Consider the following 13024-nt stretch of genomic DNA (forward strand, 5'->3'; position numbering starts at 1 on the left):
TCCATTACTACGATTAGCGGCATGTGGACTCTTCTCCTCATACCATGTCAATCTCCGACTCCCTCTCGGTCTGCCCACGCACATACAGACCTTTGTAGAGAGGGCTGGAAGGGGAGAAGCCCCTTTCCCTAACCCCTGAACACTAGTCCTTGGCCCTCGCGTTTATCTCCTGCTTCCTCCCTCAAATCTCTGTCTTTCCCCATCCGACCACACCCGAATCTCTTTCGACTGTTCCCTCTCCTGTTGTCCAACCCCTTCCTCCCCTCCTTCTCCCTCCGCTGCTCTCCCCCCATCGCCCACCCACCGCCCCTGGGGTGAATGGAGGACGAGTGGATGGATCTTTGCCCCATCTCTCACTCAAACCAAACCCCCACACCCCCGCAAACCTCCTTCAAAGCCTACGCCCTTACAAACTCCCCATGAAAACCTTCCCTCCCACCACTAAGTCTCCGACATACTCGATTCACTCCCAAACAGTTGAGTGCAAACACTCTTGAACGTACTGAACGACGTTCGTGTGAGAGTTTTTGGGAGAGATGGGGAGAGGATTGGTACTGCGTAAGGGGCGAAGGCGAGGGCACAGGGGTAACAGCTGAGAGGGAGGCTAAGAGATAATGGCTGGTAGGATAGGAGTGGATCCGCATAGGGAATTTTAGGGGGCAAGGAGGAGGAAAGAGAGGAAGGAGAACCTGGAGGAAGAAAATGACAAAAGACAAGCAGGCCGGGGACTTCCCTTCACGTAGTATAGCCGAGAGAGACACACAGAAGGGCTGAATGGGTGGATGGGTGGGTGATAGAGGAAGGTGTTGGTTGGCTTCGGTTTGAGGTGAAATGGAAAAGGAATGTTGGAAGAGATTGTACTGTTAAGTATCAAGTCCTTTGTGCCTAGAGTGAATAAGATAAAACAGTGCAACGACCAGAGAAATAAGTTTACGTAGGATTGGGACCACTTTTACATGCAGTGCATAAAACAAAACGTAAAATATTGTTTTTATTCCGGGCTATTACTTCACGCTTATCATGCATGTAAACTCCTATTATTTTATTGCTTATTTTCATGAGTAAAAATAAGCTAAAAAACGTAAGTTGAACTAAACACATAAATTTTCAAAATGTTTATTTTCAATTTAATGATCTTCTTCGCAATACTTATAACTAAAACCAATAATAAGTGGTTTATAGTAAATTTTACATAAGTTAAGTGTGTGTATATATGTACTTATATATATATATATATATATATATATATATATATATATATACATATATATATATAAACACATATATGTATATTGTATTTCACAGCCTTATCTGTTTTCAATTGTAATTGACCAATCTTTGAGTTGATCGCTGTAATGAAATAATGGCTATGGAAAAATATAGTATAGCCACAATAAATCAACAAACACCTGTCAATTTGTAATTCCTACATTTCACGTACTGCCAGCGCTACTGAAGATGTTAACTGTGGAATTCATTCTAAAAATGATGCAAAGTAATTAAACATTCCATTTTAATGTGCTGATTTTATAAATCATAAAAAATCAACGGATTAAAGAAAATGTATGTTATTAACAAAATCTCATATGCTTTTTTAAAAAAAGAAGGACGTTTTGCGACAGGTTTGCTTGTGTCATTTTTAATAATATAATATTCTGTTCCCTTTCTTCAACTAGAATTTAAAATAGGCAGTATAACCAATTCTAGAGACATTTTTAATGCATTCCGCACACACGAAGGATAAGAATATCCAACAGATTTTCACATTCTTCTGCATCCAAATATTCTTTGTCATCTTATTTGAGATCTAAAATATGTTCTTATTTCCTATGATACAAAACAATGTACGGTAAGCAAGTAATAAAATTTCTACTTTTCGTTGAATTCTTTGGAATTAATTTGATTAAGCCTCGCTACCACCATTTAAAGCTATAAGTTTAAGAAAATTTCCTAGTCCTTTATATTTTGCTCAAATATTTTCGTTGCTCATCGTAATAAACCATCAATCCAATTATATATATATATATATATATATATATATATATATATATATATATATATATATATATATATATATTGTATATATATATTATATATATTCACGGCTATTATATTCACGGATATATATATATCCGTGAATATAATCGCCATATTCACGGATAACTTTTGTCCACTACCCTGATCCAATGGGGACATCATTCTGCAACTGACAGTAAGCAGGTAATTTCGTCCCCATTGGGTTCAAGTTCTTTTTTTTAGACACCAATTAAGAACGTCTGCTAATTAGTCGTATTGACATGAGCTTTGCAGGTAGCATGTAAACTGTTAACGGCGACTTTCACGATCCAAATGGCGGATTACATTAAAGCACGAAATAAAGCAGAAAAGAGAGGTATGGCCCAAAAGCAATCTATCCAAGAAAAAAAATTTCAAACATTTCGAAAACTACTGGAAGATTCGAACCATGTTTAATATTGTCTTAAAAACTTAGCCACTCTAATAGAATATCAATTAGCTAGGGAATAGTTCAGGTAAATTAAGCCTTGTAATTGAAAATTTTAAGGTCGTTTAAATGATTTTATGGACTTAATTATTTATTTGAACTTGTTACCCTAATTTAACTCTGAATGAACAGAATATTTTAGTACTAACCAAAATCATTTCGCTAGTTATGAAGAATTTTACTAATTAAATCCTTAAATTTTTAATGTATCAAAAATAATACAAATCCCTCATTATTACTGCCAACTGTTGCTAAATACAATCAACAAATTTAAACTGGCATATTTACTTCATTTAATCAATAGATAAAAAATATGAAGAAATTGAAAAAACCTCTTGGGGCTGCTGTCATGGCAATGGGTAATACGAAACTTTGATCTGGGTTCACCACCATCGGTGGTGGGAAAAGGTTCGGAAAGGCTATGGACAAATATTTGTTCTCCCACGGATGGGATTAACCAGCGTGTTATGGTGATTGGCCGTCGGAATAATGCATCAAGGAACCTGTGCTTATATCGCGCGTGCCTAGAGTTTTAGGCTGTTTGCTCTCTGATTGGCTCTCAGTTTATTAACCACTTAGTGGGTCAAACGCAGCGATGGCACAAATCACGTCTTTAACGCAGAATTTGTGAGTTACTCATTACGCTTGGAATCTACACTGTTAAGTTTCATTTGATGCCTCTAAAGATATTAACTCTGAGCAAATTGACCAAAATCAATCGCAAAGGTAGATTTAGTACAAAGGAGTATGATAAGATAACCACCCTTATTCCTAATGCATTCATATTCGTGGAAATAGTTTTGAATAAATCAATAAGAGTACTCGAATTATAGTTATGCAAACTCAAATTATGAGGTTTTCTATTCCATGAACTTATAATTCCCTAAAACTAATAAACTTATATTTTTAAGCTATAAAATATTTTTTGAAAAAGCTTAGCTTATTAACATCGGTCAGATATCTGTTAAATTGAATTCTTCGAACGCAAAAAAAATTGTATACATCCGGTTAATGATAGACCTATTTAGAATATTTCTACACTTCATTCTCTAACAACACTCATTACGGTATTACTACAAAATGCGCTGAATTTTCAATGGCACCTATGCACATTACTATTTCCGAGACATCCTTCTCACTCACTGGAGTAGTGACGAAAGCAAATACAATCCTAGAGTTAGACTTCCCAAAAAATATTTCATTTGCGGAATCTATTAATTATCATTAAATATCTGCCATTTCACATGACCTAGTATAGGTAGAAATTAATCCGAAACAGGCAAACTCTCGTCATATTTACTTTGTCAGGTTATCAAATTATTGGACGATGAAAGATGATCTAGGAACGCTTAAATATCGCTTAATAGCATCAAAAAGAAAAATTGTTCCTGAGCATTTCCATTATTCTTAGAATATAGATAATTAAACTTGTTAATTTGGACCTGAGAAATATTAATATCAACAAACCTTTGGCTGTTAACAGAATTTTGGTTTAAAATGAGTCGCAAGACAATAAATTACAAAGGTTTTCATCAGATTTATTATTTTTTTACACTTTTCAACGAAATAAACTAACCCAGTCAAAATATTTATCACCATATGATTCATAACTAATTGTGGATTAGCTTTAATCTTTTTGATCTCTAGAGGTATTGAATTTTCATAAATATCAAAGGTCTTGTACGAAGAAACCAGAATTTTAACAGAATATTTAAAATATTATTCCAAAAAGCACTTGGATAATTTATTGCACTAAGACAGAATGTCATAAATTAAAATATCATACTTTTAAATGCATTAAATAGCATTACTTTTAAATAGCATTAAATGCTTTTAAATGTGTTTGACGCCTGATACTTAATTTCACCATTATTCGGTCAACATTCGTAAAGAAAAAATTTTTTTTAAAGATCTGATATACTCATGTTCATTGATTTAATTAATCAAATTTTTTCATCACACTTTTGAGGTCATTTTTATCATATTTAATTACCAGAACGTTAAATGGGAAACAATAAACATGATTTCTCAATCTAAGAGATATGTGTAATTACCGTATGATGGAAATCCGTGACGCAAAAAACACTTTCTGTCAACTTTCTAATTGATGAGCGTGTAATCTCATAAAGGATCAAGAACAAATGCCCCAAATTTCATCTGTTAACTGCTCTACAGCCCTTACTCATTACAGTCGTAATTCTACTGAAAACGCTAAGAGAAAATTCCTATGGAAATTATCCAAGGGTTGGTCCATTGACAAGAGTGCTCAAATGTCAGGATGCAGCTCATTGAGCGAAAGAGTCCTCGCTGAAAGAACCTTTAGCAAAATGAGAGCTAGGGCGCCAACTCTCGTATTTCGGAAGAAAATGGTGAAATAAAGGAAAAAGGTACAGGAGTCGGGAAGGGAGGGTCAGGTGAAGGAAAGGAGAAAAGAGACAGGCATGCGAGAGGGGAGAGGAACCGAGTGAGAAAGAATTAAGGCAGGAGCTCCGAGCGAAGGAAAACTTTTTAATCGACAAGACGTTTAGCGAACCATCAAGCACTCCTCCGCTATGTAATGGAATCTTCAATCCCACCCCATTCTACCAACACTGGAGCTCTCCGAATCTCTCTCCAACCCATACACTACGTAATTAGCAACGCGTTTTAATTACTTCCCCTCACTTAAAAGATTAGGAGCGTAAAATGGGAACCAGGTTTCGGGAGGGGGGGACTTCGTAAGAGGGATGGGGCAAGTACGGAGAGTAGATAGGGGTAAGTGGGGAGAGGCAAGCGGAAGTCCCTTGTACTTGGCAAAACACTCGTCTTCAGCTGCACGCGCCCCACCTCCACCCGCAACGAGAGGATACCGATGGAAGGAGAGAGGAAGAGACCGACGGGGAGGCGTTCGAAGGTCGATGAAGCCCAGGGAGGGAATAACTGGAAATGTGGGATGCACTGTGTTGAAAGGAATTGGCAGTCAAACAAAGAAATACGGGAATATATTTTGGAATGAATATGCTGAATCGATCCATTTCCTATACCGCAACATATATTTTAGTTTCTACTATAAATCGCCTAATCTCAATCTAATCATCCATTTTATTACTTAAAATATAATTCATCAGATACATAAACAGTACATTAAAAAACAAAATAATTGTGGTAAGAAATAATGAGCTCTACAGCCTCTCAATTAAATAAGAATGGGGAGAAAACTCCAATGGCCGTAAAGAATTTTTACGGCCATTGGAGTTTTCTTATTTAAAATAATTGTAGTGAAAGGGAAAGAAAAGGTAGTCCCATGTCTGCTAAATTCTCAAGCAATGGGTCCTTGTGGCACAACCTTCGTACACTTACACGTATGTGTGTATGAGGTGTAAAACAAAAGAATAGATTATAATTAGACGAAAGTAAGAAAGAAAGAAATGAGACCGGTGTAAATTAAGAAAATCTTGTTTACTTATGAAAAGATATAATGAAATTTAAAATAATAAGTTGGAAGAGATTAAGTATGCACGCTGAAATCAGTTCAGTAACACTGATTGAAATAACAATGTGACGGAGAAACCAGAAATGTGATAACCTTAAAAATGTTTTCTCCAAGATGACTATTCGAGTTAAGTAAAAGAAATGTCCGCACGACTATCATTGCGAACGGTACCAATGAAAGGCTTGAAGAGAAACTAACAGTAAGGGAGCGAAGAAGTAAGAAACAGTGAAAGAGAGAGAGAGAAAGAGGGAGATATAGAAAGGACGTATTGGTGTCCGTGCGAGAGAACCGATAGAGAGAGGAAAGGGAGATGAGAGAGAGAGAGGCAAGTTGATGGGAATCATGCAAATTTGCCGCAAGGATTTCCTTCCGCTAACGACAAGGGTTTGTCTGATGCTGTGAATGGAAATTAAAACACTTAAAGGGGGGCTTGGAGGGCGTGCGGCGTGGCTGGCCGGGGAGGGAGGATTGAAAGAGCGAGAGGAGGGGGAGGAGGCTGTCGGAGGTCCTAAAGGGAGAGAGAGGACAAGCGATGTAGACATAGGTACCTATATACATAGGCAGAGAGAGGGGAGAAAGGTGGAAGGGGGAGAGGATGGGAAGACTTCGGATCGCAGCGAGAAGTTTTAGGGGTGGTGGACGAGGAGAAGGTTCCGGGGGTGGAAGGAGGGTGCAGGGTTGGGGGGGAGGAGAGCCGAGAGGGTGCTGGTGAAAACACGGACAGAAATTAATCCTCCGCCTCCAGCGAAGAGGGTGGGGGAAGAGAAAGAGTGTGTGCGTGTCCCCTTCGCCGCCGCTGTTTCCCAACCCTTTTAAAGGGCACCTTACACCCCACCCCCTCCCACACACACGCACACACACACCATTCTCTCTCTCCACCCCCCCCTTCTGGGTCGTAGGACCCCTCTCCGTACCCTTTCCTGCTTTCTCCTCCTCTTAAATCCCACCCAATCCTCGATGACATGAACCTAAGGGTGGGGAGGCCACGGGTATGGGGGTACGTACATACAATGACGACGCTTCAAGGGACATGGTCCTCCAAAAGGATAAGTGCTTCGCTGTTTATTGTTAATATTTATGAGGATTTGACTCGGAATATCTTTCTTTCTTTTTTTTTGAGTCCTGGATTTCGTATTGCAAATACTCTGGATTATTATCGGTGACCCTCCATTTGAACTTTTGAGATGAAATATTTTTTAACTCCCTGTGGAAATCACACCCGGCCTCAAGCGAATGTGACACTGGACTTGATTTCATTAACTTTAAGGCTCCAGCAAATCCATGAGCTTCCAACTACGGTGCAAAAGGATTAAGACACAAAGAATCAGAAAGAATATTTCTTAGAGCTAGATTTCTGTCCACATTTATTCCATTTGACTTTTTGATTGATCTTTGAGTTACTAAAGAAAACTCTATTTTATCCAATTCAAAGATTACAGTCCCCTACATCCGTATAATCTTATTTCATGATGACGATGAGTTTCCGGATGTCACTCAGAAGTGTCAACTCTTTCCATGAGGCCATAATGCTTCTAAATGCATCGTACTCAATTGAGTTAAAGTAAGAGTTATCCTAATTGACGGGGACACAAAAACATCTATCAGGAGAGTTAGCCAATGGATCAAACTATAATAGCAAAATAGTTCAGCAGTAGTTAATAGGTAAAATAAATATGCATGTGAAGATCGTTTAAGGCTTTGTTTTTAATGAATTGATTACATAATGATCAAGCGAATTACCATTATTTTGTGATTTTCCTTAAAGAAATATCAACCGAAAAAGAAATTTGAAAAATAAAATAATGAAAGAGCTTGAATAAAAAAAAATGTATTGGAATCTGAATAAATTGAATATTAATTCTTATACAGCAGGAATTTTAAGGAATAAAAAGTGCACAGCGAGAATTTTATAACCGTTAAATCAATAAAAAAACTAACAACAATGGCAAAAGAAGCTAGCTATTCGTCCTGCATCTCCTAAGGTTTCCGTGATTTTTACAGATTTATCTTGCTTTGAAACACTTGGTGGTTGCAGAATTTCTTTAGTACTTTGCTTTTATGCTTAATTAAGATATTTTGATCTTTGGGTAAAAGTGACAGTGTTCAAATGTGTTAAATAACATGAAAAAATTACCAATAAAATATAAAATATTATGGAAGTTCTTTTAACTTCCAGATTTATTTTAAAATGCTATCTTTTTTCCTTGAATGAGAATTAACATGCACTGAATTATCAACCGGAACAACACATTTCTCAATTAGACAACTGTTGGTGGCGTGTGTACATATTTCAACGTACAATCTCTTTTATCATCCTAAATTAAACGTTTCCCTCACTGATTATAAAACACTGGCTAATCGTGCGAACATTATCACACTGCAGTGCCTCGTCTGACTGAATTTCACGATATCTATAATGCCAAATTTCTTTTCTGAGAAAAGTCAACGCAATTTATAAAAAATGGCCTCTTGGCAGTAAAAAATCTTAACTGGCTGTAAAATTGTTATCCTAAAGCGTAAATGTGCTCCATTGGCTAGGGAAGGAATTGACAGGGATGCATTCGGATGCTTCTGATGATAGTTCCCTATTTTTTCCCTAAAATATATAATCATGTGCGCTTACAAAACCAGATATTACTTCATGAAAACGTTGTAGGTAAGCGACCAAAAATATGCTTGGCTAAGTATTTTAAATAATTTTGTACGTGATTCAGATTATGGGATTTTGCCGGTACGAAATGTTTTGTTCGAATGCTTTAATCTAACTGATAATTTTGAAGTAGATGGCTAAGGCAACATGCGTAAAACTATTCATTATTCCTATACTCTTCTTTGTATAAGCTACTTGTCACCTTCACTATTACAAGATAGTAAAAGGGCCCCCCCCCAAACTAATAAGCGAGTGGGGTAGAAGTCTTACCCTACTAATTAGCGACTAGTTTTCACAATGGAATATGGCTACCTAAAATCATTTCTTCTAGGAACTATTTAAATCAGATGGGACTGATCCAATACTGAGGAGACTAATTTTAAGTCCCTAATAATAATGAACCCGGGGTCAAATGATGATTAAACAAATTTCATTTCTAATCAGCACTAGTTGTGGAGGAATTACAATGGTGGTAGTAACAATTCAGTCGACCAATCTTTCAAGACCATGCATTAAGGTGAACTTGTGTATTATTAAAACTTTTTAATTTTTTCGCCTATCTCCTTCCTCCATGCATATCTCTCTAAATAAGTTATTTTGGAAAATAATTCCCATTTTCTGGGCTACAGGTACTTCTGCTTATACAGGTATACCTTATGCTTTCTTTAACAGAGAACATACTTTACGATTACTTTACATTTTACAAATAATATTAACCGGAGGTTAAATATCCTGTTCATGAACAAAGGGCTGCTGGGGAAAAATATCTGGATTTTTGCCAAATAATTACACTTTTAATCAGGAGGTTTATACAGCTAGTGTTATATTTTCCCCTTTCCCACGCTGCCAGTCGCCTCCACAGAATTAATTAATGTTATGTTAACTGTATTTAGATTTATGTTTTGATTTTTCACCGGTGTAAATTCTAAAGATGGCCTCTCCATTTTCTCGAATTAAGGCCGAGGGCACAGAGATGTCGACGATGACGACGAAGACGACGATGAGGAAGGCGGAGGCGTCGGCCGGAAGGACGAGGACGACGAGGGCGGCAGCGACGTGAGCGAGGACAGGGAGGGCGGCGGCGGGAAGGGCATGAAGAAGAAGGGCAAAGGGGACGGCGTCCTCGGGGGTGGAGGCGGAGGCGGCGGCGGGGGTGGAGGGGGCGGCGGGGGCGACTCCAAGGCGGGCAAGCCCAGGAGGGCGCGGACGGCGTTCACGTACGAGCAGCTGGTCGCCCTGGAGAATAAGTTCAAGACGACGCGGTACCTCTCGGTGTGCGAGAGGCTCAACCTCGCCCTCTCCCTCTCCCTCACCGAGACCCAGGTGAAGATATGGTTCCAGAACAGGAGGACCAAGTGGAAGAAGCAGAACCCGGGGATGGACGTGAACAGCCCCACGGTGCCGCCCCCGCCTCCACCGCCACCGCACGGGCAGCCTCCCGGCGCGGGCGGGGCAGGCGGCGGAGGAGCCGGCGGATTCCCCGCCTCCTCCTACGGCCTCCTCTACTCCATTCACCACCCGCCGCCCCACCATCCCCACCACCACCACCACCACGTGGGACCCGCACCTCCTCCCCACTACCTGACAGCGGCGGCGGCGACCGGCGGGCCGGGGGCGGGCGGGGGTGGAGGCGGGGGGAGCGCGGCGGCCGCGGCGGCTGCGGCGGCGTACTCCCAGGCGGCAGCCTACCCCTACTTCCACCACCTGAACCACCCTCACCACCATCACCACCACCACCACCCAATTGGACACTCGTCGTGAGGGGAAGTGGTGGCTTGAACTGTCGGCTAAACTTCGGGTTTCCGTGTCTCCTGAATCGGGAGGTCAGAGGGCTTGCGTGCGATCGAAGCGGCCCCTCCATTGTTTAGAGATTAATAACGGGTCATCCAACTGTCGTGCGTGATTGGCTCCTGTGCTGGCGTTTTAATCCTTGGGTAGTACTCCGAAACCAAAGAGTCATCGGAGAGAGGAAAACGCACCAGAATGGGAAGGATTGCAAGATTCTCTGCGTGGGTTTTGTGCTTCTTTGTTTTAGTTTTCATAACGACGGTACTTTGAGAACCTAAGATTGTGGGAAACCTACGACTCTTCCTTGGGAATTTAAACTATCAAAGAGGAAGTTTCGTGCAATGTCTATAAAGTAATCAAGGTCTCAATGACTGCACCAGTGATGAGAAAATCGTAAATTGGACTCTAATAGGAACTATGCAGTCAGTTTCGAACGGAATCGAACTTTCAATATGATCCGTGTGACGAAAAATGCCCAAGAGCAGTTAGCTGCGGTGTTCCCATTTAAAATGAAGAAAAATGAACACTATATCCAAAGTCTCTATTGTTCAATTTCGGCCTGTGGACTGATTGAAGGCGAAGATCGTGGTGCGACGAAGGAGCACGACTCTATTGAGACCGTGCCTTGTTATGTTACGCAATCAGATAATACTATTCCAAGCATGCCTCAATGCATCAGCGTGGTATTTGTGCACCTCTTAGAGAAAAAGGAGCTACAGTAAATGGACAGTGAATGAAACAGATCGTGAGACTATTGAATGAAAAATAAACAATGTGATCATTGCAATTTAATGTCGCTGATTTAAATGAATTGGTTGTAAAAGTCGTCCGTCATCAATTGGTATATTAATTCCTGAACGAAAATACAGGGATCAATGCATATAATTCACTGCTTTTGAGTATTTGTAATATAATACCTATTATTTAACCTTTAACCTCATTATTTTTCTAGTCCTGCGATCGTCAAAATGAAAAATAAGACGCAAATGGTGATTGAGCACACTTTTTAGCTCGATTAGACTATATTATTCCCAAGTCATTGAAGAATCATACATTTAAAAAACAACAAATATCCATGTCCTGGAATAAACTTCGTATATTTCTGCGAAGAGTAACGTGATAAACCTATTAAGTTGGGAATCAATTACCAGGAAATTGAACTAAACTACGCTTCAACATAAACTATAAATTCAAGCCCACATTTAATCATTTATTGTTGCATTAATCTGGAAGAATGTAAATGACCCTTAGCCTTCTGCTATCCATAATTTTAGGGTGAGTATGAATTTTATATTGGGATATAAACTTCAGCGTTGGCAAAACACACAAAAGCATTAGCATCACACAACAATCATACATGGTGATCAAAACCAATGAGTTAGGAATAGTCGATAAACCAGAATTCATTATTCAAAAAACGCTGGGACACGCCACGATAGCAACTTTAAAAGGAGTTATTTCCATAATATACATTAAAATGCAGATATTTCAAGGTGTAAAAATAAACTTTGGCTTTGACCTCATGGACTGTGTCGTTACGCGCACGACTACGATTACCTGTAGTTTTGTATGTTCGGTATTTCGTCATCACATCTTATTTCTTGAAAACTCCCCAAAATTTCAGAGTGCAATATGACGCCTCGGTTGCCTATTTGGCTGAAGAACTTGACTGGGCCTCGAGGCATCCGGGTTCGAATTCCGGTCAAGGCGAATGAATTTTACACTTTAGAATTTCTACACCAGTAATCATTAATTAGCCTTATGATGTATTATGACAACATACTTCTCAACACGAAACTTAGGAATTACGCATTTATTTTTAATTTTCATTTTTTCAGCAGCTGTTTGCTTACGCTTAATTATCGATTCATATTCTAAGGTCTTTTCAAAGATTTTGCAATTAGAATGCAAGACTTTATAGACTATGATAAAAATTGGATGAATACTAATTCAGCTGAAGATATATTTCACGAAAAAACCACCTGATTTCATCTTAAAATTAGGAAGAATCGTCTAGACGCTTATCTAAATTTGCAAACGAGAACAGATACAGTGATTATAAAAGAAAATAATTCCAACATGATCAATTAAATGATTGGTTTACTCTCATAAACTTTGACACCAATTAGATAAACACCAACATCAACGATAAATAGGCATTTTATTTATTTTATTTTAAAACATTATTCACATACAGCAGTAGCTCCATTTTGCAGCGAAAAATATAGCGAGCATGAGAGGACAAAAGACAATAACAGCATAACAATAAACAACGAGAACCGTACGTGAACCGGGGAAAATTTTAATTTGTTGAAAGGTGGGATAATGCTTGGGGTGGTGAAATTGTTGCATGATAAATGAAAAGGGTGGACAGTGTGAGGGAGTAAATTTAGAAGGGAGGAGAGGCGAAATAAAGGTGAGCGCTTGGTGAGAGATATTCTAGGAATAGGCAGAGATGGATAGGGAGTGGATGCGGGTGGATCGACTTGGTATCCTGAAGTTGAAGAGAGAGAGAGAACAGTTCAGGGCAATCAATAGTCGAGTTTAGGGTGTTGTGGAGGATTTTCAAATCAGGTTTAAGTCTGCAGCTTTGGGGACTACAAATGGATAA

At 39.1% G+C, this 13024-nt stretch overlaps 1 protein-coding gene across 1 annotated transcript; it reads left to right on the plus strand.

The window, feature by feature from the left end:
• The first annotated feature begins 5786 nt into the window (after nucleotides 1-5786).
• LOC139688203 (homeobox protein slou-like) lies at nucleotides 5787-11135 on the plus strand. The gene is made up of 3 exons (XM_071585632.1): nucleotides 5787-5844; nucleotides 9584-10255; nucleotides 11059-11135. The coding sequence occupies exons 1-3, from the start codon at nucleotides 5787-5789 to the stop codon at nucleotides 11133-11135; spliced, it is 807 nt and encodes a 268-aa protein (XP_071441733.1).
• The last annotated feature ends 1889 nt before the right edge of the window (nucleotides 11136-13024 follow it).

This window comes from Hetaerina americana, unplaced genomic scaffold, assembly GCF_022747635.1.
Source record: "Hetaerina americana unplaced genomic scaffold, ioHetAmer1.1.p SCAF_2, whole genome shotgun sequence".
In the NCBI taxonomy this organism is placed as follows: Eukaryota; Metazoa; Arthropoda; class Insecta; order Odonata; family Calopterygidae; genus Hetaerina; species Hetaerina americana.

Excerpts from the sequence above, each read along its gene's own strand:
- LOC139688203 (XM_071585632.1), top strand. The coding sequence starts at position 5,787 with ATGTCTGCTAAATTCTCAAGCAATGGGTCCTTGTGGCACAACCTTCGT. Across the intron at positions 5,845-9,583 it reads CAACCTTCGTACACTTACAC|GCCGAGGGCACAGAGATGTC; the intron begins GTATGTGTGTAT and ends TCTCGAATTAAG. Across the intron at positions 10,256-11,058 it reads GGGGGCGGGCGGGGGTGGAG|ATAATACTATTCCAAGCATG; the intron begins GCGGGGGGAGCG and ends TTACGCAATCAG.